Source organism: Sphaerodactylus townsendi, linkage group LG12, assembly GCF_021028975.2.
Source record: "Sphaerodactylus townsendi isolate TG3544 linkage group LG12, MPM_Stown_v2.3, whole genome shotgun sequence".
Taxonomy (NCBI): domain Eukaryota; kingdom Metazoa; phylum Chordata; class Lepidosauria; order Squamata; family Sphaerodactylidae; genus Sphaerodactylus; species Sphaerodactylus townsendi.
The window spans coordinates 30552329-30575101 of record NC_059436.1 but is presented as its reverse complement, the minus strand read 5'-3'; the positions used below and the strand labels follow the sequence as shown (position 1 = coordinate 30575101).

At 45.3% G+C, this 22773-nt stretch overlaps 1 protein-coding gene across 11 annotated transcripts in view; it reads right to left on the bottom strand.

Annotated features, from left to right (window-relative positions):
• The window catches only part of PAX8 (paired box 8), a 38292-nt gene extending 16308 nt beyond the window's left edge, over positions 1 to 21984 (bottom strand). For 4 of the 11 annotated variants that reach the window (XM_048513462.1, XM_048513465.1, XM_048513470.1 and 1 more), the window contains exons 1-7: positions 21880 to 21984; positions 21460 to 21592; positions 9093 to 9155; positions 8160 to 8367; positions 6610 to 6810; positions 6209 to 6297; positions 4823 to 4948 (exon numbers count right to left, since the gene is read on the bottom strand). In XM_048513462.1, the coding sequence (XP_048369419.1) occupies positions 4823 to 4948; positions 6209 to 6297; positions 6610 to 6810; positions 8160 to 8367; positions 9093 to 9155; positions 21460 to 21484 (712 nt within the window). In that variant the 5' untranslated portion in view covers positions 21485 to 21592; positions 21880 to 21984. The remainder of the gene's footprint in view (positions 1 to 4822; positions 4949 to 6208; positions 6298 to 6609; positions 6811 to 8159; positions 8368 to 9092; positions 9156 to 21459; positions 21593 to 21879) is intronic. The other 7 variants (XM_048513464.1, XM_048513473.1, XM_048513466.1 and 4 more) reach the window with 6 other exon arrangements.
• Positions 21985 to 22773: the final 789 nt, after the last annotated feature.

Genomic DNA, 22773 nt, shown 5'->3' with positions numbered 1-22773 from the left:
TCCAGGGTTAAGAAAGAAGGACCAAATCAAGAATCATTTAAAATTACCAAGCTATAGTACAGCTTCTGCCTAACAGGTGAAAAGCTCCTTTTTGTGACTTGAATGATGTAGACTAATATGCAGAATTTCTTTTACTTTGATTAGTTTATTTTGATTTAACTAGTCCTAAGCATGGTCCCTCAAGCACCATTCCCAGTTGATGGGAAACTTATTCCTGCAGCCCAAACCCACACACAATCAAGCATACATTTGCTGCCATAAGGGCTAGAAACTCGATCTGACCTTTCAGACAACTGAGTTGGTTCTCAGAGAGTCATATTCTGCCTCCTGGCTGTGCTGGCATGTCTGGAATGATGGTGCAGCAACTGCTCTAGTTCAAGCCTGCCAAACTCTTAGACTTGTCTGTTTTGACTTTAACTGTCTGAGTGCAACCATGCAAAGCTAGAATAGCACAGCAAACCAAATCAGTAAGTAACATACCCAACCAAAGTACAAAGGGGCAGAGCTTGAGAGCATTATGGGCTCTGTACACAACCGGTGGAAAACACACACACACACACATACATGCATACATGCTTCTCTATGCACCTCCACCAGTCTTTAAATACCCCATCTAGGACCCAAACGGCTAAGTCATTGACTTTAGTGGACTTGGTATAACTGTGTTTAGGACTGCACTGGTAGTTTCTAAGGCCCCTCCCACACATGCAGAATAACACACTTTCACAATTGTTTGCAAGTGGATTTTGCTATTCTGCACAGCGGCAAAGTTCATTGAAAGTGGACTGAAAGTGCATTGTTCTGCATATGTGGAAGGGGCCTGAGCATGGTTTTGCAAGTATAAATGTTTCTCAAAGTTGCCATTTTGTCTTTATGAAGAATAATTAATTAAACTCCAGGATTTATCATATACTGCTCCATTGTATGCCACAACTGCTGTTAGCTGTTTTTATACATTATAGATACCCCTGCACCCAACCTGGAATCTGCCTAGGAATGTAGAGGTATTCAAACATTCATTCCACAAACTTTCTAATAGATCTTTCAGAACATCAGAAAAAGTGGCTTAAAAGTACAACCCACTTGGATATTTCATTTAACTATTTTCTCTACAACGAACTTTAATTTTCTTCATTGCTGTAAGGATAGTTGAGTTTTCCATTGATCCTGTGAATCTAGTTATCCATCCCACACTCAACTTCAGATCAATCAATCAAATATCCTATGAATACAGCTTCAACTTCCCTATGTCAATGAACTAACAAATAGTGCAACCCTACACAGAGTTACTCCAGTTTAAGCTCACCAAATGCTTTGGGCTTAGCCTTCAGTAAGTATACAGGATTGCATTTTAAAGTGTGTATCAATTATCACTCCGTTCAAAAGCAAACACCATTTCTAACATTTAAAAATTCTTACAGAACGGCAAAAGATAAATGTTGACATGACAACATCACCAATAATTATTGAACTACATAAAAAAAGACATCATAAAGAGTTATTGCACATGGCCAGGGTAGTAATCAAAGTGGCAAGGGGTGAAGGAAAAGGGGGATGGGAGACACTATTTTAAAGGTACGGTAAACCAAATTTGGCCATAAGGGAAAACTGAGCAGCAGTGCGAAAAGGGCTATTTCACAATCCTTCAGATAAATATCATATTAACAGCCAAACCCCTTCTCGGCTTGTTACACAATATCCAAAGAGGACATCACAAACGATTTACGCAATCCTCAAGGTAAGCCCCAAACTGCAAGGAAAAACCATTCCTCTTCAAGGAAGTGCCAGTTTAACAGCAACAGAACATTTATCAAAACCACAAAGAACTATTTCATAATTCTAAAGATAAACACTATTACAGCAGTGAAAGGGGGGGTGCTATTTCACTTTCTCACAAGTAGTACAATTCCCAAGGCTGATAACAACCTGACAGCTTAAAATAATACAGAAAAACCTCTGAAAATATCACTGTGTGTCTATCTCATTTTTTTTTTTGGGGGGGGGGCATGGCTTTTAGAGAAAAGGCCAGATCAAAGTAATTTGCAGCCTTAGAACTTTTAAAATGCAAAGGGCATCCTCTTGCTGCCACAGGAGGTGGTGATGGCCACTAACTATGGCTCATTCTGCACATGCAGAATAATGCACTTTCAAACTGCTTTCAGTGCTCTTTGAAGCTGTGCGGAATAGCAAAATCCACTTGCAAACAGTTGTGAAAGTGGTTTGAAAACGCATTATTTTACGTGTGTGGAAGGGGCGCTGGATAGCTTTAAAAGAAACTTGGACAGATTTATGGAGGAGAAGTCGATCTATGGCTACCAATCTTGATCCTTCCTGATCTGAGATTGCAAATGCCTTAGCAGACCAGGTGCTCGGGAGCAGCCATTGCTTTCACATCCTGCATGTGAGCTCCCAAAGGCACCCGGTGGGCTACTGCAAGTAGCAGAGTGCTGGACTAGATGGACTCTGGTCTGATCCAGCAAGGCTCTTTCTTATGTTCTTATGTAGTAATGAAGGGAGGGGGAACTGCACCTCTGCCTTGTTGCACCTCTGCCTTGGTGAGACTGGGCTAGCCTGGGCCATCCAGGTGAACTGCCCGCATGCCCCCTCCCCGACACATGACTGCAATGAGGGCGTCTGGGGTAAGCTGCCCCAGATGTCCCCTTGCAGCTACACCTTATTTTAAGCAGAATGTCATGTTCTGATCAGGGTCTCATTCCTTTGGCTGGACCCCTCTAGAAAAGCTGTCCTAGCAGCACACCACCAGGTAGGATCTTCTAAAACAGCTTCTTGATGCCTCTTTCACTTGATGCTGGAGTGTGGGGCCAGTAGCTCCCTGTGCAGGTAGGAAAAATGCAATAGCTACTCGGGGGACGGAAGGTCTGGAACTTAACTCCCATCTGCTGTTGTCATTTTGTCATTTTTAAAAATTAACTAAATGTTGGGGTGTTCCTTGAGGGTGGTTTGCTGCAATCAGTTTTGTAGCTTTAAAATTGAATATTAAGAAGTCAGTGGGGAATACTGTCCAGGCAGTTTAGGCCAAATGCACCATTTTGAACTAACAAAAGTGGAGAAGAGTTTGTATTGTCTTATTAAAGCCCCCCCCCCCCAAATATATTATAAAATAGAAATGATTTGCCCTACAAGTATTAAACTTTGTTTGGAATAACTCCTGGATGAAATTTCAGACAAACTGAATAAAAAAATGCCAGTGTCACCCCCGCTTAAATATCGAATGCTTTTTCTTTCATATATTCTTTCATAAGAGCACAAAATAAAATAAAACAGAAAAGGAAGAATTATTAAATTCTGGTTCCCATTTGAACCCCATCTTATGTAAAATGAGAGCACAGCACACAGTGGTAGAAAGTGACTTTAAGTCACAGCTGTCTTATGGCGATCCCACGGGGTTTTTAAGAAAAGAGACATTCAAAGATGGATTGTCATTGCTTTGTCTACATAGAGACACTAGTATTGCTTGGTGATCTTCCAAATAATAACCAGAGCTGACCTGGCTTAGCCTGGGCCATCCAGGTCAGGTCAGAGAATGTGGTAATGCATGTGGTATGTGGTAAATAGAGCATGTGGTAAATAGAAACTAGAACTTGGCACTGCTTGTAACTCTTCTTTTTTTACTTCTATAAGAGAGCTAATGTGGTGTAGTGGTTAAGAGAAAGTGGATTTTAATCTGGAGAACCAGGTTTGATTCCCCACTCCTCCACCTGAGTGGCAGAGGCTTATCTGGTGAACCAGATGTGTTTCTGCACTCCTACGTTCCTGCTGGGTGACCTTGGGCTAGTCACAGTCACAGTTCTTCGGACCTCTCTCAGCCCCACCTACCTCCAAGGTGTCTGTTGTGGGGAGAGGAAGGGAAAGGAGCTTGTAAGTCACCTTGAGTCTCCTTACAGGAGAGAAAAGTGGGATATAAATCCAAACTCTTCTTCTTCTATAATACATTAAGGTCACTTTAAAAAATATCCTCCAATATTTAAACATTTAAGCATTTTTCATCTGATTTCTCTGAAGCCAGGATTGTTCTTATCCAATTGCCAAAGAGACCCAGTGTATCAAATTTCCTACTTACGTAAATTGGTTGTAATATAACATTCCCAATGTATTGGAGTAAATTTCTGGGCAGAAATTAACACAGCAATGGAGCAGTGGACGCTTCAGGAGAAATTTAGCAGACAAAACAGTGCTGGTGGATTTCTACCTGGTGGAAGACTGCTGGCGTGAGTCAGTGATTGGGTGATCATTGTAGCGGAAAGTGGTTTGGAGTATGTTAATAGGTCGAAGTTAGCAGCTACAGCAAGTCATCAAGAGAAAGGAGGAAGTGAGAAAGTCTCACGTTTTGAGTAAACATGCACAGGCTAGCCCTGCTTAAAATGAATCAATTAAATCTTCAGAGTTTACAAGCAGAGGAGAACAAATCTGCAAGTCTGATGTTCTGATCAGCTTGAACGGTTACTTTGTTGGTTTCCCTCCTAGTTAAACATGCACGAAATTGGGTTCTGCAGCTGAAGATAAGCTTAGCAAGAGGGTGGTCCTGATAATCCAAAATGTAGAATTTCCAAGAATATGTCTTCTTAAATACTACTATGCCAGTGAATCAATTGACAGGCAACTGAGGCTGAGAGTTCAGTGTAGAGGCCCTGGAGAAGTGAGGTTGTTTATGTGTGGAGTTAACATCCAGCATCCATACATTTTAGAATATTTGCTTCAGACCAATTTTTTTTAAAATCAGACAATATTATCATGACCTGAATAAAACATAGTAATAATGATAGCCCACCCCAGCACCCTCCTGAGGTCTAACAGGACTTACTGTCATCAATTTTCCTCTTATTTTCACTGCTGGGCACCGCAATTCCCAGAAGACCATTGATGGAGTAGGTGGAGCCCAGAGAATCTGACTGAGGGGACTCTGGTGGGGTCACGGTCGAGCTAGGAACTAAAGGACACAGTGGGAGGAAATCAGGTGAGCATCAGAACATTCCTGAGACAACCACCTCTCCCAGAGAAGGGAACACAGAGCTGAGGAATAGTATGAGGAAATGGAATGGGAAATGAAAGCCTAAATAGGCCTTGATAGTGAGAGATTTGTAAACACCGTTTCCTAGTGCTTTTCAAAGCACGACTGCAGCCAGTCATTTCTTTTTTGAAAAGTGCCAGAAAGATCAATTTATGGATCTCCCAGTGTCATATCTAGTTTGACCATGTGTTTACACAGGTTTAGAGAAAGATAAGTATAAGAAGTGGGTCCCAATAAATCCATTAAAAGTAGAGCACAGTGAAGTACTGATACTAGGTGATACTAGTTGTCCAAACAAGAACTATGGTCCTTATTTCACTATTTACTTCCATATTTAACTATGCACAATGGAGGAAGCTTTGTGCTGCCAGATATAATGACCTGTGATTTTTGGGAACCCCGGGTTGGCAAATCCAGTGCCGGGAAAGGACAGTCTGCAAACTATCACATGCATTACTTCTTCCAGCATGCTGACTTGGAAGGTTTTGAGGGGTTGTTCATATTGTTATGTTTGTCGCAGTTCACTGGGCGGTAGGGCATAAGAGCACATCCTATTTGGGGAAGGCAGAAGCTTACGCGGACCTTCCCACCTCGGGGGCCTCCTTAAGGTGGTGGCGATAGAGCTCTCGAAAGCCAAACCTGAGGGAGCTCGCTGAAGCGCTAACTACCCGACGGGGAAGGGGTGTACAAATTGGTTTCGTCCTTGTGGCACCTAGTAACTTCCTGTTCCGTTCCCTCGGGGGATGTGCCGGACAGGGGTTCTGTCCGAAGGGCCTAAGGGGTCAGCTTGGGCTGCCCTATAAGCAGGTTCAGCGGTTTGCTACCTGGGGGCCAGGATGTGCTCTGGTATGCTCGCCCAGCTTCAAGGTTTCTTGGTTATGTGTTAAATAAATTTTGGGCTGCGGCCGATTTCTATTCCAACAAGTTGTGTTAGTATTCTTTCTGACGAAATGAGTCTCCAAACATCCCCATGCAAACCTCGCTCACCAAAGAAGTGATATGATTCCAGTACCCAGCACTACCTGTGGTTCAACACAGGTGACTCACTAAAGTATTCATTCATCGTCCCACAGTAATCTAGCCAGGGTGATGCCCTCTGAGCTTGGAGGGACAACCTGGGGCAAAGTGGAGACAGGTCAGGCCGTCCCACCATCCACAGTTCACAGAGGAAACACTCACTGAGGTTATGACCAGGGCTCAAGGTTTTTGACACCACACAGTTGTCCAGCGGGAGATTGAATGGCTGTTGCACTTTTGTGCGAATGATCCTGCAAAGAGAAAGGAAGAGACATATTGTTGTAATCTCAGGAAGAGTACAAAGCCTCATGTTTACTCAGAGCACTGAGGAGGCAGGAAGGACCCATCAAAATAAAGGTCAATTGGTCTATTAAACATTATAAGTAAGTTATACTCAAAACACCTACTGAAAAATTTGTGAAGTGGCTGGATAGACAGGCAGTTCTGGTGGGCCTGAGAGATGAAAGATCGACTTTGGATCCCTGTCTAGTCATACTCATAGAGATGCTAGAAGAACTTACTATCAGTAATGCCCCTGAGAAGATCACCTCTCAGGTTCTCACCTGTTGATGGAGCTCACACTGGGGACAGTGTCGTTGTCGCAGACACCCTCTGTCAAGAGGCGGTCCCGGATTTCCCACGCAAACATGGTTGGATTCTGCCGTTTGTAGTCACCAATCTTCTCCACCACTTTGGGTGTTGCCACCTTGGGCTTGGAGCCCCCAATCACACCTGGACGTATACTGCCAGTCTCGTAGTACCTACTCCAATAGAGAAAGTAATAGGATTACCACACCAGTAAGAAGAGAAGCCATGGGTGTTACTGAGAGATTTTTAACATTGGCTGAAGGCCAGTTAATAGTGGTGCATTGGTCAGAATATCAGACTAGGATCTGGGACACTCACATTTGAATCTGGGGACCCAGCTTGGAATGCCAACACTATGGCAGATTGCTGGGTGAGCCTGGGTCAGTTGCTCAGCCTCACCTATCTGACTGGGTTGTTGTGCAGATAAACAGGGGAGACAATATTGTAAGCTTCTTTGGGTCCCACTGAGAAGAAAAGTCAAGAATGTCTCCTGCCAAGATCTAAAATTCAAAATGATTCCCTGCTGATTAAAATTACCAGCCGTTAACCAGACACTCCAATCTCACCCAGTTCTCCCCTCTCACCAAACTTGCTCAACTATCTATCATATATTTTCAGGAAATGTGTTCTGATGATATAAAATCCATTGTTTACACAGTTTTTGCCCATTTTGCTGGTCTCAAAAGCAAATGACACGGCAGAAGAAGTCCCAAGTATCATGTCAGTGCTTGAGAAGCAGCTAATTTAAAAAAGAATTAGTTAGGAAGTGGTTTCGTTTCTGTCTTAGGAGAAGATACAATTTTTAACTGCCATCCCTGGGAGGTCTACCTGATCATTGCTGGCTCCCAGGTGGCTGTTTTGCACTCTGTATTGCTTAGCCTCGCAAAGAACTTCACTATTATTGCTCCTTGTTTACATCTGGGTGAGCAAGGGTAGCCAACAGAAGTCTGCACCTTTGTTGCAAAAGGGAAGCGGGAAGCTGAACTCGGGGGGAGGGGGGGTTGCACTAAGGGCCCATTTTCATTCATAAAAGATGGTAGGAATGACCAAACCCTGACTCTGCCAAGGGCTGAAAGAATCCAACTGCTCAGACTGGTTGGGCTAATATAGTTGGGACTGGGATGAGGGATTTATGCTCAGATGAAGTAACTCATTGAGAAAGCAGGCAGGAAATGAGTAATGAATGTGCTCCCCCAAAGGTTTCCTTGAAAGGACGAGAATGCAGAAATATTTGCAAAAGTGCATTGACAGCAATACAGTTGAATGTGTGTGGAAAACACAGAGACAAGGGAAACAGAGAAATATTTGCCCTTCTGCGGTAAAAATTGGGGGTCGATAAAGTTGTTTCCCACATGATTTAAATTAGCCATGCATGATAGTGTCTGCTCAGCCCACAGAACAATTCTTTAATAGAGGAAAGATGCACATGACACCTTGTCTGTGTGAGCTCTACAAAATGGCAGGTTGGATTCTCAGAAAAGAAATAAACCGCTGTTTGACTCAAAGCTGCCACCTTCATGCTTACCTGCCCAGGATTTTGCTGACACAGCCGTGACTGACACGCAGCTGTCTGGAGATGTCACAGGGCCGCACACCCTGGTGTGCCAAGTCCACAATGCGTTGCCGTACCACCTCCGGCAGGGGTCGGCCGTTCACGAAGGCTCCGCCCAGCTGGTTCAATCCCCCGTGTCCTGCTAAGAGACAAACCCAGTCCCGAGCGGGCAAGAAGAGACCTGATTTCATTTAGGAACTGCATGACACATTTGCAAAACAGAAAGCACAGGCCTGATTAAACAAACTGTGGAACTTCATTGATGTGATATTATATATATAAAAATGTGTGTGTGTGTGTTGAAAACATCAGAGGCAGGAATGGAGAGGGGACAAGGTTCACAAAATTGAGCAGAAGTCCAGCTTGCTCTGGTATGTATTTAAATATTTGTTTATGAAGAATTTTATGCCATCTCTCCAGGGAACCTGCCCAAGGGGAGGCTTACAAAGTAGTATTGCAAACTAAAACCTCCTTTAGATTTGAACATACAGGGTTGGATTCTATCAAAAGGAGGAGCCACTTTCAGCCAACCAAAAGGCTGTGCCAGAAGCACAACATTTGCTTGGATAAAAAGCCATGCAAGGTGGGGACTGCTGTGAGGAGGTGAGTGGGCTAGATTCAGGTGAAAACCTGGTAAAATCAAACCATATAATACAGGTGGATTCCAACCCACCCCATTTGGCCATGTCATACTGAATTTCTTTGTGACAAATTAGTTCAAATGCCTCTGCAGAAGCTGGCATGCACTGGCATGTGGTGACATTTCAAAGTATAGTGCTACAAGGGTCCGACTGCTTGCATTTGTTTCATTACTATACAACACAAACAAAAAGCAGAAACATTGAGTGCCGGTGTAACATAATGGCTCAGTTGTGCATCAGGAAAACTTTCATCCAAATCTTTCACCTGCCATGAATTCATCAAATGGACTTAAGGCAATCAATTCTCTCTCAGCCTCAGTCTCTCCATCTGCAATATGGGAATAAGAAATAGTACAGACCTATTTTAAAGAGGTAAGGACTCCAAGTTAAAGTACTTGTGTTGAGCACACTAACAGTGCAATCGCAAGCAGAGTTACACACTTGCCTTTTGAAGACAATGGGCTTAGAAAGTCGGAACTGCTGAGGATTGCACTGTGAAATGCAAAGTATGATTATAATAAATAAACAAGTTCTATACCCCAGAGATATGAAAGAATACTGCATATTGCTTGTGCTTAGAAACAAGTGAAGATATTTGGGGAAAAGGTTAAGAAAATGATAAATGGAAATAATGTTATTTATATTTTTCAAAAAAATGGTGAGGTGTGAAAGAAATAGCAATAATAATGTACATTAACAATTAATAACGTCTATTATATAATAATAGGGATTTAAAGGGAAATAGATAAACAATTAATCACACTGCGAAATATGATAATAATATGCCGATACAACTTTTATTTTGTGAGAAGAATTCTAGAAATTTATACTAGTAAAAATCCATCAGTGTTTTAAACATTTATTTTGGATTATTAGAATTTGCATAATGGGCATTACAGTAATTTAGATTTTCAAAAATATAATATTAAATGTATAATTGTTCTTCCTCTCTTAGTCTTTAAAATTAATTGTAACTAGGATTTGATTCTGTTTTCTTTTTGTCTGTTCTTATCAAAATTATTATTTTTAAAATGAAAATTATACTCTTTCGAGGATATTTATTTTCTTAATTCTGCTGCCCTGTCAACAGGCCTGGGTTGCAGCTTTATCTCGCCCTGTAATATGTCTTCAGCTTCTACCACTTCCTCCCCCCTCCTCCCTCCCAAGTTCTCTGCTATATTTCATCTCTATATACATTTCTATCCCACCCTATTTATGAACTGAAAGAGCCTGTTCTTTGAATAGTTTTTGCGTATCTTGAATTGAAAAGTGCAGCCTCATAACTATTTGTGCTTCAGCTACTCCCAGCCAGTTGAAGACTGTCTAGTTGATATTTTCAGGCACATTACAGAGATGGACAAAATGACAGCTTTGAAGGGTGGACTCCAAATAAAAATATCTGGTGGCACAGATGAAAGATAGATTGGTCCATGGGTGCGAAGGAAACAGAGTAGGAAGCAGAGAGAGAGGAAGATACAAGAGCTGCCAGGAGAGAAAGAGGAAATAGTGGGAAGAGGGTTACAGGGGAAAGCAAGGTGCCCCTTCCTTGCAACTTGCCTACTGTGCAAGTGGGCCTGACCCAGCAACCAACATGACACAAATGGGGCAGGGGCTGCAAGGGGGAGTGAGGAAGGGAACGGTGAAGATGGGAGGGCAGCTAAAGAAATAAGGAACCAGGAAAGGAGAAGAGGTATAGGGCTTCTAGGGAAGGGAAAAAGCAAACTGTAAGAGCAAGTCTTTGTGGGACCCCACTTTTACTAATTATATGTCTAATTATGTTGATCTGCTCTATTATATTCCAACACTGGAAATTTTCTATTTGGAAGGTAGTTCTCCTAGAAAAATATCCCACCTACTTTCCTGCAAGCTCCTCATTCTCAGCTGCCTCTCCACCCTACTCTTCATCAAATTCTTAATTTTTTAAAGTACAGTGTTTTCACTGTGACTTAAGAGTTGTGAGATAGCTCTGTGTTCCTTATGGCTGCCTGATCTGGAGTTTGTTAATGACACAAGCCCCCTGACCTTGATAGCTCCAGCTAGCCAGATCTCAGAAATGAAACTGAGTCAGCCCTGGCTGGTATTTGGTTGGGAGATGGCCAAGGAATACCAGGATTATTATGTGGAGGCAGACATGGCAAACCACATCTGAACGTCTCTTGCCTAGCAAACCCTACAGGGTCACAGTAAGTCAGCTGGACGGCAGAGGGGAAAAAGACAAAAGGAAGTAAAACTGAGGTGTATAAATGATGTGATGCCTGTAGCTTCTCGCCTCCCCTATGTCTCCCAAATTCTTATAGTTAAAACTTTGTTCCACTACCAAATGAGTTCCAGAGCTGCATGGTTTGTGTTCTTGGCCCATAATGCCCACATGCTTGTTTATTAAACAAAGAAGGTAGGAAAACTGTGCAGATTGGGAATATTTCATGCATGCCCACACCCACACTGCATTATGGGAGATGCAGTTATTTTTTGGGAAAGCCCACTATTTCCTAGGTAGTTGATCCGTCATTTTACAGCATGACAAAGAGCTGTTTTGATTGGCTGCCTTCACATGCTCTTGACCATAGCATATAAAGCCATTTCTGTTGCTTATAGAAACAGCTACTGCACAGGTTCAATATGACATCCAATTAAAACCTTGAACAAAACACAGAGCAGTCTGGACAGAAACAAACAAACAATTAAATCACAATAAGTTCAATTATTGCTCGGGTTCATGTTTAAGTTCTCAGCATCTTTTAAATTAATCCTTAAAACAGAATGCAATTTCATTCTGAATCCCATCCTTGTCCTCAGCCACAGGACCTTGTCTTGCACAGACATCATTAACCCTCGTCCAATCCATCACTGAACCCAGGTAGCAACATGAGATGCCCATTGCCACACGTGGCTCAGATGAAAAGTGGAGTTGAATGTCATCCACCTACTGGTGACACCTCACCTAAAATCCCTAAGCAACTTCACCCATAATTTCATGTTGTTGCCAAACACAGGGACAACATAGAACCCTGCAGAACCCAGAAGGAAAGATGTCCTGGGGCAGAAGAGCAATCTCTGAGCAGGACCAACAGATCCTCCAATCCCTCCCAGACCAGAGGAAGTCCAGAAGGATCCCATAGCTGATTCTACCAAAGGATGTTGGTAACTCTGGGAGAATCAACGGGGAAGGGTGCCACATAGCAGCAACACAATCCAAGCCCTGGTTGCACGAAAGTACTGGAGGAAATGGCTCACCTGACACACCCCACTACATGGCCAATCTCAAGCAATGCAAACAGCAAAGATGCCACACGTGACCTGTGCTCACAAACATTCCAGCCCCACAGAACAGGAGGAGAGATGTATTTCCTTCTCCACCTATTACCAGTAATTTTCAATTTCAGTTTCTTCGTGCCCCATCCTCAAAGTTCATGTGCGCAAAGAATAACATTAAAAAATTCCCCAAGTTAAACACTAACCAATTCTACCCTCACCCACACAAGCATCTGGTCACTAATTGCAGCCTCCTAGTTGTATAATCACTGCCAATCTTAATAACTTCTCACCTGATTTGGAAACATCAAACTGAGTCACTCTCTGTTTCCATAAGTCTGCCCAGAGGATGGCTGGAGAAAGGGCAAGGAGGACTTCCTTTTGCATCATGTCCAGTCCTGCCAATAGTCTCCAAGGCAAAGGTATCCCACTATTGCAATGCGGCAGCTCAAAGAGCTGTTGAATGGCCATTAATGATCTGTATGACTTTGAAGTCATGCCTGGTGGGACTGGAGCAAACCTGGAGAAAAATTTTCCCTAACGTGCCTAACTAGCCAGCCACCGATTATCTGCTACTGAGCTCTTCCATGCTCAGATATGGAATACTCTGATCGAAAATGCACAAATGACTTGGTCCTTGTCAACATCATTAGAAATTTCCATAAATGGAAGTTCTTGACAATTTTTATACCAATTGATTCTGAGCTGCTGTCCTTCCTATCTTCTCCAAAATAAGACACCCCCCCCCATAACTGCTCCCTATGCAGATGTAAGGTTGCCACTGACAATGTGGCCTTGTGATGCTCAAAAGATTTGCAAAAATGGACATTAGTGCGAAGTAAGGAAGTGTGAAAAGTTTACAAATATGGGATGCCTTTAAAATGCAGAACCTCTGTCGCTTGTTTCCTCCTGTATCAGATTTACCATAAGAATGAAAGTGAAAAAGGAACTGCGGTGGCAAGAATGCAAAAGTTGGTGGAAAGGAATGACATATAATTTGAAAATTCATTTATTGCACACACGACTGAGGCTGTTCTACATGGAGGGTCTTGCTCCAGTTTTGTGCCTCGTTTTTCCGGTAGGGAATTGACCAAACAGAGTGGGGTGGGGTTTTTTCGGAGCATCCAAATGACCTCGACCTCTACTTGTCCACTTTCTGCCCCTTGGCTGTGATTTTTTTTTTTTGGTTTGGTACAATCTTTTGGGAACGATTGCAGCTGAAGTATATTTAGGGAACGGGCAAATGGAAGAGTCTACTTGTGGGATAAAACAAGGGAAGCACGGCCTTTGAGTTTGCTGCAAGCCCAGACAGTGTTTTTCTAGGTAAGTGAGTGGTAAGTCAGCAGTCTGGCTGTGATATGCTCCCATCCTTCTCCCACCAGCTCCCCAACTCAGTTTTGGGGCTACATGCGTATTTTGCTTTACCTAAGGAGGAGAGTGCAGAAAATATAAACTATTCTGTTGACGTGTATTTCATTTACTTCATCTGATAATAATACCCAAACGCTGTTAGACTTTTGTGAGCCATAGCTGATTAGTAGGGGTAGGATAAAAAAAAAATCCAACTTCAGCTGACAAACGGCACCCAGTCCAGGACCCAGCCCACGATTAAGTTATTTAGACATCACAGCAGCAGTGGTGGGAGTGATTTTCCCACGGGTTCATGCCACAGCATTGGTGTAACATTTAAAGAGCACTAACACGAAGGCAAATGGCAGAGTGTTAGCGAATAAACAGCAACAGTTTTTAATTCATTTGCTGACGTTCAAACTGTGGTTGAAAATCTGAAAAGATTTGAGAATTGTATAATCCACCACAAGCAGGCAAAAATGTAGTTCAGAAGAAACACCAAACCCTGAGCTGTAAAACTGAAAACAAACACCAAGTCATTTGTCAACCTCTGAAACAGACGAGGGTCAATTGATTTGCAATTCTCTCTTTTTCATGGCAGGCAGTCAGGTGAGGCGGTGGCCATCCTAAACGGATTAGTGCCTGCGGGAAATAGTGGACTGGAAGAAACTGAAGCACAGTCAAGAAACTGAAGCACAGTCCATGTAAGACTGAGGCCTCATCTATACACGCAAGATGATGAGGTGGAAATTTGGTGGCAAAGTGCTAGGATGGACTCCACCATTTCATACTGCAGGTTGTGGGATTACCTTGTTCAGAGTTCGTCAGTAACAGAGCCCTTCAGTGGAAATCCTCACTTTGCTCTGGGAGCTTGACCTTGGGATAGCCACACACACTCAGCCCAATATCACCTCACAAGGTTGTTGTGAGAGAGAAAAAGGGATAAGAGAAGAACAATGCAACCTGCTTTACATCACAATTGGGGAGAAAGGCAGGGTATAAATGAAGTAACTAAATCATCATTCCCCCCATTTTATCCTCACAATAACTCTACCACGTACGTTAGGCTGAGACTGTTTGACTGGTCCGGCAAGTTTTCACATCAGAATGGGGATTCGAACCTGAGTCGCCCAGCTCTTAGACCAGCACTCTAGCTGCTGTACCACATTGGTTGACTTTTGATAACCAGCCTAAATGTTTATTTTAACTATCATTTTGAGCCTATGTCTCAGCTGAATTTTACCTAGTTCTGTTCCAGTTTTATTATCCTGTTTTGATAGCTACTGTAGCTTTAGATTTATTTCACAGTTTTAATCTGTTTATTTTACAGTTTTAATCTATGTTTTAAAGGTATGTGTTTCGTTCTGCTGCCAGATTTTAATCTGATTTCTGATTTCTATCGCTCCATTTGCTGTTTTATAATGGAAACTACAACAATTGTGAAGGGTTGTGGTTGTATTTAAATGTTTTAAATAAAGTATAAGCAATATCGTTTCCCCCCCCCCTCCTAGTTTTTATTGATCAAACTCAAAAACAATTTCTTCAGAGTAAATAATATCAAATGTGGGCTCTTAGGACTGGAGTCATAGGTGACTTCATGGCCCAATATTTTTGTTTCCTGTACATCTTCTCATTGGTAAGTGTTCTCTCAAAAAGGAGGGGTGGGGGAGAGGGGAATCCAGAAGGGTAGTCAAGTTAATTTGTGGCAGCCACAGATTAATTTAAAGTTTCACAAATTCATTGCAGCAAAAGCTGTCAGGAGACCAAAACCCACTTTTGTCAGCTGCTGGAAATGTTACTGCCAGCTGACTGAAATTTAGATCTACAGTGGATTCAAGCAGGAGAAAAGTAGAGGTGATATAATCTTAAAAGTAAGGGAAAACCCAAGGCATTATTTTGATGAGCACAAAATGCAGGGGGAATATCTGGTCCAAAATAAAAGTATCCAATCAGAGTAGGTGTGGACCACTCTCAAAATGCAGTAAATTGGAAAAGGAATGGTCTACTACAAGCTGTGTAGGGAGTTACCGTGATGAACTGGTTACTCGAGGCGAGCCCAAGTTTAATAGCATCAAATCTATACATGTTCTAACTCAGCAGCCTTGGTCTTTGGAACTCTGTGGCTGCAGTGTGACAAATTTCAAGGTTGTAAGTGAATGTCCAGAGATATTTCTCATTTCCTTATTTAGCAGGTAGGAAGTTACTACTTGCTGTAGGTATATCTATAAAATTCTACAGCACTTGAACACGTATAGGGCGTGTGACAGACATCTACCTGGGGACATGAATAGTTGCTTAGGCAATGCTGGCCTTTTCAGACGTAAATGGCCTCAGTATGAGGCCTCAGCTTCAAGTATTCAAATAAATAGCTTTTTAAAGTTTTGCCTCCTCCTTTTTGCTCCGCTGGTCTCTCTTTCACTTATCTATGACTAACAGATAGGAATATTCATTTGAGTCCTTGCCAGCCAGATCTTGACCTAGGGTTATGGATGTGCAATAAGGATTCATTCAGTCAGCCTTTCTAAAGACAGTTTTGAACCCCGAGAGGCGTGTAGTACCCTAACTGTACTTCTTGGGAGCTTTGACTCCCCCGGCAGGCATATCAAAAGTTGTGTCTGCCTGGCTATTCCAGATGCACACCCCAGCCAAATGTCTACAAGACACTGTCTTCTGTTGAATCTCCAGTCCAGATATTTTTGTTCCCTAAAGATTGGGACAGGGAAAGGATCTTCTGTGTTTTGCTAGCAGTCACATTTGAAGTGTTGTGGGCTGCATGGCCGTGTTCCAGTAGCATTTTCTCCTGGCATTTCAACTGCATCAGTGGCTCCTCTGAAGATGGCAGCCAAAGATGCAGGCAAAACAACAGGAGAAAATGCTACTGGGACATGGCCATGCAGCCCAGAAACCCCACAACACCCCAGTGATTCCAGCCGTGAAACCTTCGACCATACAGTAAGTCACATTTCTCTGGAACAACATACTGAAGCTGAGGACTAGGAAAACAGAATATCCCCAGCAACAGAGAGCTATCTGGAGGGAAGATGTCTAGATTTCCCCGCAACAAATGGATAACAGCTGGACCTTACAAAAATATCACTTGACAAGTCCTGAAATGGTGATGGGCCAACCCTGTGAGGACATCCCAGTCTCAGGCAAGCTTAGCTGTGCGAAGGCTTTGGGTGTTGGAGGTACCCAGTTTCCCCCCCATGAGCGTAACACCCAAAGGCTGCCTGCTAGGGGGGTCTGAGCAGTGGAAGGAGGGCAGTCAAGAGTTAATGTGATTTGGAGGATGGAAAAAGGGAAGTTGATACCATTAATAGAGAAAAGGGGAGGGAGGGATCTATTAGGAAGACAAAAAGAAAATCAGGATAGAGCAATAGAGAGGCAAATCTAATATCAACTAGGGAAAAATAAATGGAGATTAGGGTGAACAAATTAGCTTTAATGGGTTCAGCACTAATACAAGAATAACAGCAGAACTGAGAATGCCTCTGAGGGGAGATGGAATATGAGGCCAGAGCAATCATGCAAGCAATAACAATTATGCAGGAGAGAGAAAGAGAGAGAGACAGACAGAAAGAGACATAGAAATATCAAGAAATTATGACAATTGTTTTGTCACTGTTTCAATTTTAAAAATAATTTTTTCCTACATGCTCCCACTGTTTTCTTTTGAATATTCAGACCTGACATGCTTATCAGAGTCTTCCTGTCTTCCATCTTATTGGTGAAATTTGGCTTGCCTGACAACGTCTCTTTTAATGTATTCGTGTCAGGTGTATGTATCTCTATAAAACAGAAGAGACACACATGCAGAATTCCCAATACAGTCTAAAAGTTAGAATGTGAAGCCTAATTCCCACCTTGAAAAATACAAGGATTTGTCCATTTAGGAAACTTGTTCTATACCACCTGTGAAACTCTCTGCCCCAAGGGTCCCCAGATCTTGTTCGATTTGTGGGCCCTTTTAGAATGTTGAGAACATGAAGGGAACACCACAACAAAATGGCTGCCAATGAAGAGGTGAGTCTAATTCCAAAATGGCTGCCATGGTGGCTATGTCCACTCACAAAACACTGAGAGATTCAACAAAAATGTTAGGAGGTACCCAGTCAAGCACTGTTCTATGATTAACTATTTCAAAATGGGTGCTCCCTGAAGACACAAATGGTGATGCCTCCTGGGCTCTTTTGAAGCACCTTCTACACCAGTGAGATGGAGGAAATCCAGAATTGATTGTCCTAGCCCACCTGGTTCTTAAAACCAAAATACAACTATGGAAAGAATCAAGGAGGAGCTAGAATTACACAGCTTGGCCATTACTGAAATAAAATTGAAAGCATCAGTATTGACTATAAAGATCATTGAACATTTTCACTCAGTATAGTAGATCACTAGCTGGCTAGATACAAGAGACAGCTGTCTTTTTAACGGGACCAATTTCTGCTCGTTTAAGACTGCAAGCTTTTAAATCATGAACTGCTGGCCTGGAGACTCCAAATCAAAGCGGTCAAGATCACTGCACACAGCCTAGTTAATACTGTTACACTTCTAAGCCAGTCATATCTCAGTGGGATGGATAAAGAATGGTGCCCCTCCCTTCAATGCATACCTATTTTGAGATGTGGATTGCATCCCACAGATTGTAAGAGGTGGGAGTTATTCTGGGTGGACTGAGCTTCAATCAACAAGTTATGATCTCTTGTATAAGCCTGGCAGAGTCACCCAGGTTTGACAAAGGATTTATACAGTGTGGGAGATGCCGAGAAAGATGTCAGGCACTCAAGATTGGAGTGCAGGATGCAAAGAACTGGAACAATCCCGATCAGCCGGAATGCACGTCAGGGGCGCTGTGGCAGCACAGAGAGCCATTGCCAGGAAATGGCAAGCGGATCGGTGATCCGTGTCTTTCCTGTGCCCAAAGCAGAAGACGTGATATGGGATGGGGGGGGGGGGGCGTGCTCTTCCTTACCGTGCCACAGAGCCCCAGCCCAGTCCCTGATCCTTTCCCTTTGATTATGCCCCTGATGACAGCAAGCTCTGACTCAAGCAAGCTCACTGTGGCCTAAATGTGGTTAGTCATTAAGGGGCCACTGTTTTACAGGGCCACTGTTTTCTTCCACAGTAAACTAGACTGCTTCGCCTTGCTGTAGGAGACCATAGGAATTGTCCCGGGAGAGCTCTCTCTCTCTCACACTAAAGGGGCAACAGTACTCCTTGCTCACACCCAGATCCTGAGGGGGGGGGGGCACCTCTCAAGCTGCCTCCCCAGAATCCATGAGTAGGGCTCAGATGACCTTTGCTCCCAGAAAATCATCACTTCTCTAGGCTATCAACCTTCTAATGAAAATTAAAAGGGTCCACTGGTGACAGCCCAACATTTAGCAACTCTGGTCTCCCCATCCTGTCCCCAAGTAACAGACCTGTCAAAGGTTTGGCTAGAATTTTGCCCTGGGTCTGACAGGCTGGCAATTATTATCATTTTTTGTCATAATCAAGGGTGGTGGTGGTGGGGGGGTGGGGGCAAGAGAAGTCAGGAGAGCAGAGAAGCACAGGCAAGGCCTACTTCCCCCTCTGGGTTGTGCCTCCAGGGCGGCCGACTCTGCAACCTGGTCTGGCCAACTGCCACCCTGCTAAATAGCCAAGTCCTGGCCTTGCTCTGCAGGCCTATTAGATGGCTTTCCCAGCAAACAGACTTGGCTTGCCCATGAACAGTCGCAGCCGGTTGCAAGCCGGGAGGTCGCCTAGCAAAAGCCGCAAATGGCCAGATCCTGCCCCTCGGAAGCCGCCACCGCCCTCCTCTCCGAAGTCCCCCTCCGTCCCTTTCCCTTCCGGGCGGATCCCTCAGCCTTGTTCCGTGGGGCTGAGTCCCCACAGAAATGCGCCCCGGATGGCAGCGCTGGGCTCGGGTGGAGAATGAGAAAACGCCCGACAGCAGCCCCCTCTTTTGCAAGCCGACGACCCCCGGGCACAGAGGCCATCTAGGGCGCCGGCCGAGCTGGAGGGGCGCCGGGCAGGGCCGGAACTCGCGGTCCCCTCCGTCGGCGGCGGCTGGAAGGGTGCTCCTCCTCGACGGGCACAGGGCGCCCAAATAGGGAAATCAGTGCATGAAACCCGGAGGGCGAAACGCAGCCGGGCGAAAGGCAGGGGGCACAAAATGCTTCGTGGTGCGAAGCGCAAAGGGCGTTTTGAAACCACCGGCCGGTCGAACCGACGGCTCGGTTGGAAGGTGCGATCCTTTGTTGATTAAGGACGAGTTTGGGGGTACGCCCCACACTGAACCCCCCCCCCCCGCTCGTCTATTTCAGAAGGGGAAGAGTCCTGGGGGGGGGGGAGGGAAGGGGCGTTGTTGCCTCCTGCGTTTAAGGGACGCATCAAGATCTGGAGGTCAAGGGAGCCACGGCTTCCTCGTCTGCAGTGGCCGAGAAGAACTTTGGGCTGTTCCTGCACATTGACTTGGGAGCAGGTCTCGCACACCGAGTTGGTCTCGGCTTCCACATCAGCTTGGACAGCCGGGACTTGAAGCGGGCACAGCGACAATGACAGGTTTCGCGAGACAGGATCATCAATCAAATCTGCACGTCCTCTCAGCTGCCCAAATCGCTTCCCATTTGCCTGGTGAAATTGACCTGCCGGGAATCCGATTTTTCCCTATAATCTCACGCAGTTAAAAATCACAAAACTGCAGAGTATCTGGGGACAGAGGGCCGGAACTCTTTGGCTTTTTAACACCAACTTAATTTGTGGCAACTCCCTTTTTAACGAAAACCATTAAAAAAAACTGGGAATCAATCGGCTGAGAACCAAATATAACGGGTTAATCCCCGGGGCAACCAAATCCTAGTTTTTTTTTAATGACTATCCCACTAGTTCCGGTCGTGCTATTTTTTTTAAAAAATCCTTAGAATAAAAATTATTGTACCTGAAACGCACATATCATATTCAGCCTTCAGCTTAATCTTGATAACAAAACACTGTCACATATAGGGTCCAGGCGATAGGAACCAGCCTAACCCTCTTTAATTTTTACGAACTTCTCAGCCTCTGAATTGTCAGAAACGATCTTCGGCAAGAAAAGACAACAATTGCAGAAGAGCTGGGCTAATGGAGATCTCAGGGCTCGGCCGGCCCTCCCCGCGGTCAGCGCCGCTCCTGGATTTCATATTTCCTCGCAATTAAACCGAAATATTGATTTCGGTCTCACGTTGTTGACTGAGGATCAATAGACCTGACCCGCCACTGGCTCTTTGCCTTCATCTTTTCATCCATTATCCTGCGCGGTCCGGTCAAATAAATGGGGGAATCTCCTAGAAACACGCGCGCGCACACACGAAACGCACACACACACACACACACACACCCAGATCAGGGAAATTTGGCGAAGTTGCAAAGAGAGATTTCGGCAGGCTTCTCTTTCCACCCCGAGCTCCAACCCTAGATGACCACGGCCTTAACTAGAGCCCACCCACCCCCCCGCAGTAAGGCATGTCTCCAGCCCGCTTTCGCTGCGACTGCGAGGAGGCTGCCTTGCTTGAACCGCCGGCGGGGTTGGTTTGGATGATCTCTGCAGTCCTTTCTCGCACCCCCGAATTAAGTCTTGGGAGGGTGAGCAGGGAGTTGGACGTCGAAGGCAGCCCCCGGGCGGCCCGTGCTGGGACAGGGACGGCTGGTGGAGCCGGGCCGGGCCCGTTTGGTGGCTTTTGAGCTCAAGGGGCGGCCAAAAGCGCCCTCCGAGCTGGGCGTTGGACCGGAGGCCTCGACGGGGCGCGGGGCGCGCAGAGCCACCTGCCTGGCAGGCCTCTTTTCCCTCCGCGGGGGTGCCGCGACTCAAGGCCGGCGTAGGCCCGTGGTGGCCACGTTGGCCGGGCTCGTGCAGGCGGAGCCTCCTCGGCAGGGGACGGCGCGTCGAGGGTCCTTTGGCCTCCCACGACATGGCGCGTGGTTTGGCGCCAAGCCACGGAGCGGGGTCCCATGAGCGCTTCCCCTGCCCGGACCACCCCCCCCCCCCGGCTCTGCGCCGCATAGCTTACCTGAGCGGATGGAGTTATGGGGCATGGCTCTCTGGCTGGGGAGGGGGCTCTTGGGCCGAGCGCAGGAACCCCCTTAGGCCGACGGGCGTCTGTCCTCGGGTTGGGGGAGTGCCAAGCCCCCCAACTGGAGCTGCTGGGGAAGAAAGAGGCGCATGACCAAGAGCCGGTGGGGGGGGGGGGGAGGCTTCGAAATACACAACCACAAAGGCTGCCTGGCACCTGCTGAGATGTGGGACGGGTTAGACGTGGGTGAGAGGGGAATTGGGGGAGGGGTGCTTGCGCCCCAAATCCTGTCTAGTGGGGGCTACTCTCCATCCGCCCCAGTATTCGATCACGGTCCCTACCAAGCTACGACCGACCGCCCCGCCCCCCACTTCACCTGCCCAGGTGCAGCTTGGGGGCTCCTGGGTCGCTCTTTACCTGGTCGGCGCTCTCGGCCGTCCCTGCCAGATCGTCCCGGGGAAGAAGACCAAGGCGATCCCGAATTGCCTTGGATGGCTTTGGAAGTTTTGTCCCCAGCGAGAGTGGCATTTCAAGCGGGTTTTATCCCAAGCCGTCCCCTCCAAGCGCTGCCTGGTAAAGCTAAGAGGCACTGGATTGGCTGCCTGGGGTTTTGGAGGGGGAGGGAAAGCAGGGGGGTCATGGCTGAGTGCCTTTAAGAGTTAAAAAGAATTGCTCAGGAGCTGCTGTTTCATAAACCAGGCAGGAAAGCGGGAAGGCCCATCCAGAGAGGACCTTATTAATCTGCGCTGGTGGCTGCTGTCTTGCTCGGCCCACTCTGCGGTTCCGGCTGCCTTGCTCAGTTCCAGACCGGCAGCTGATGGCCTGATCCATATAGTACCAAACTGGGACATTCCTATTTGGAGCAGGTCAGCACAGGAATAAAATGACCTGCCTGTATCAGATGCTAGCATGTGCAGGTCTCACCGTGCATTTGTATTTGTGCATTTGTGCCAGTTTGTACTGGTGCCCAGCATGTGTGTCTCTTCTGCATGTATCCTCAGATTTGCATGGGTTGGTTCATGGATTTCACTCTATATATGAGAGCCATCTCAGCATATAGTCACGCATAAAGAAGGATTAGCTATATAATATATAACACATCATAACTTGCTTTGAAAAGGCTGGGTGGAATTTGGGAAGTGCCTGCTTAGAAAATAGAGCTATTGAAGCCGGAGGATTCCAAGCCTAAAAATGGTTCCATCCACTGGAAACTTCACTCCAGAACTCAAGAGAACATACGTGTTATTTTCATAATGTCATCTACTATTTACTACATTTGTATTCCATCTTTCAAGGAGTTGAGGATGCCAT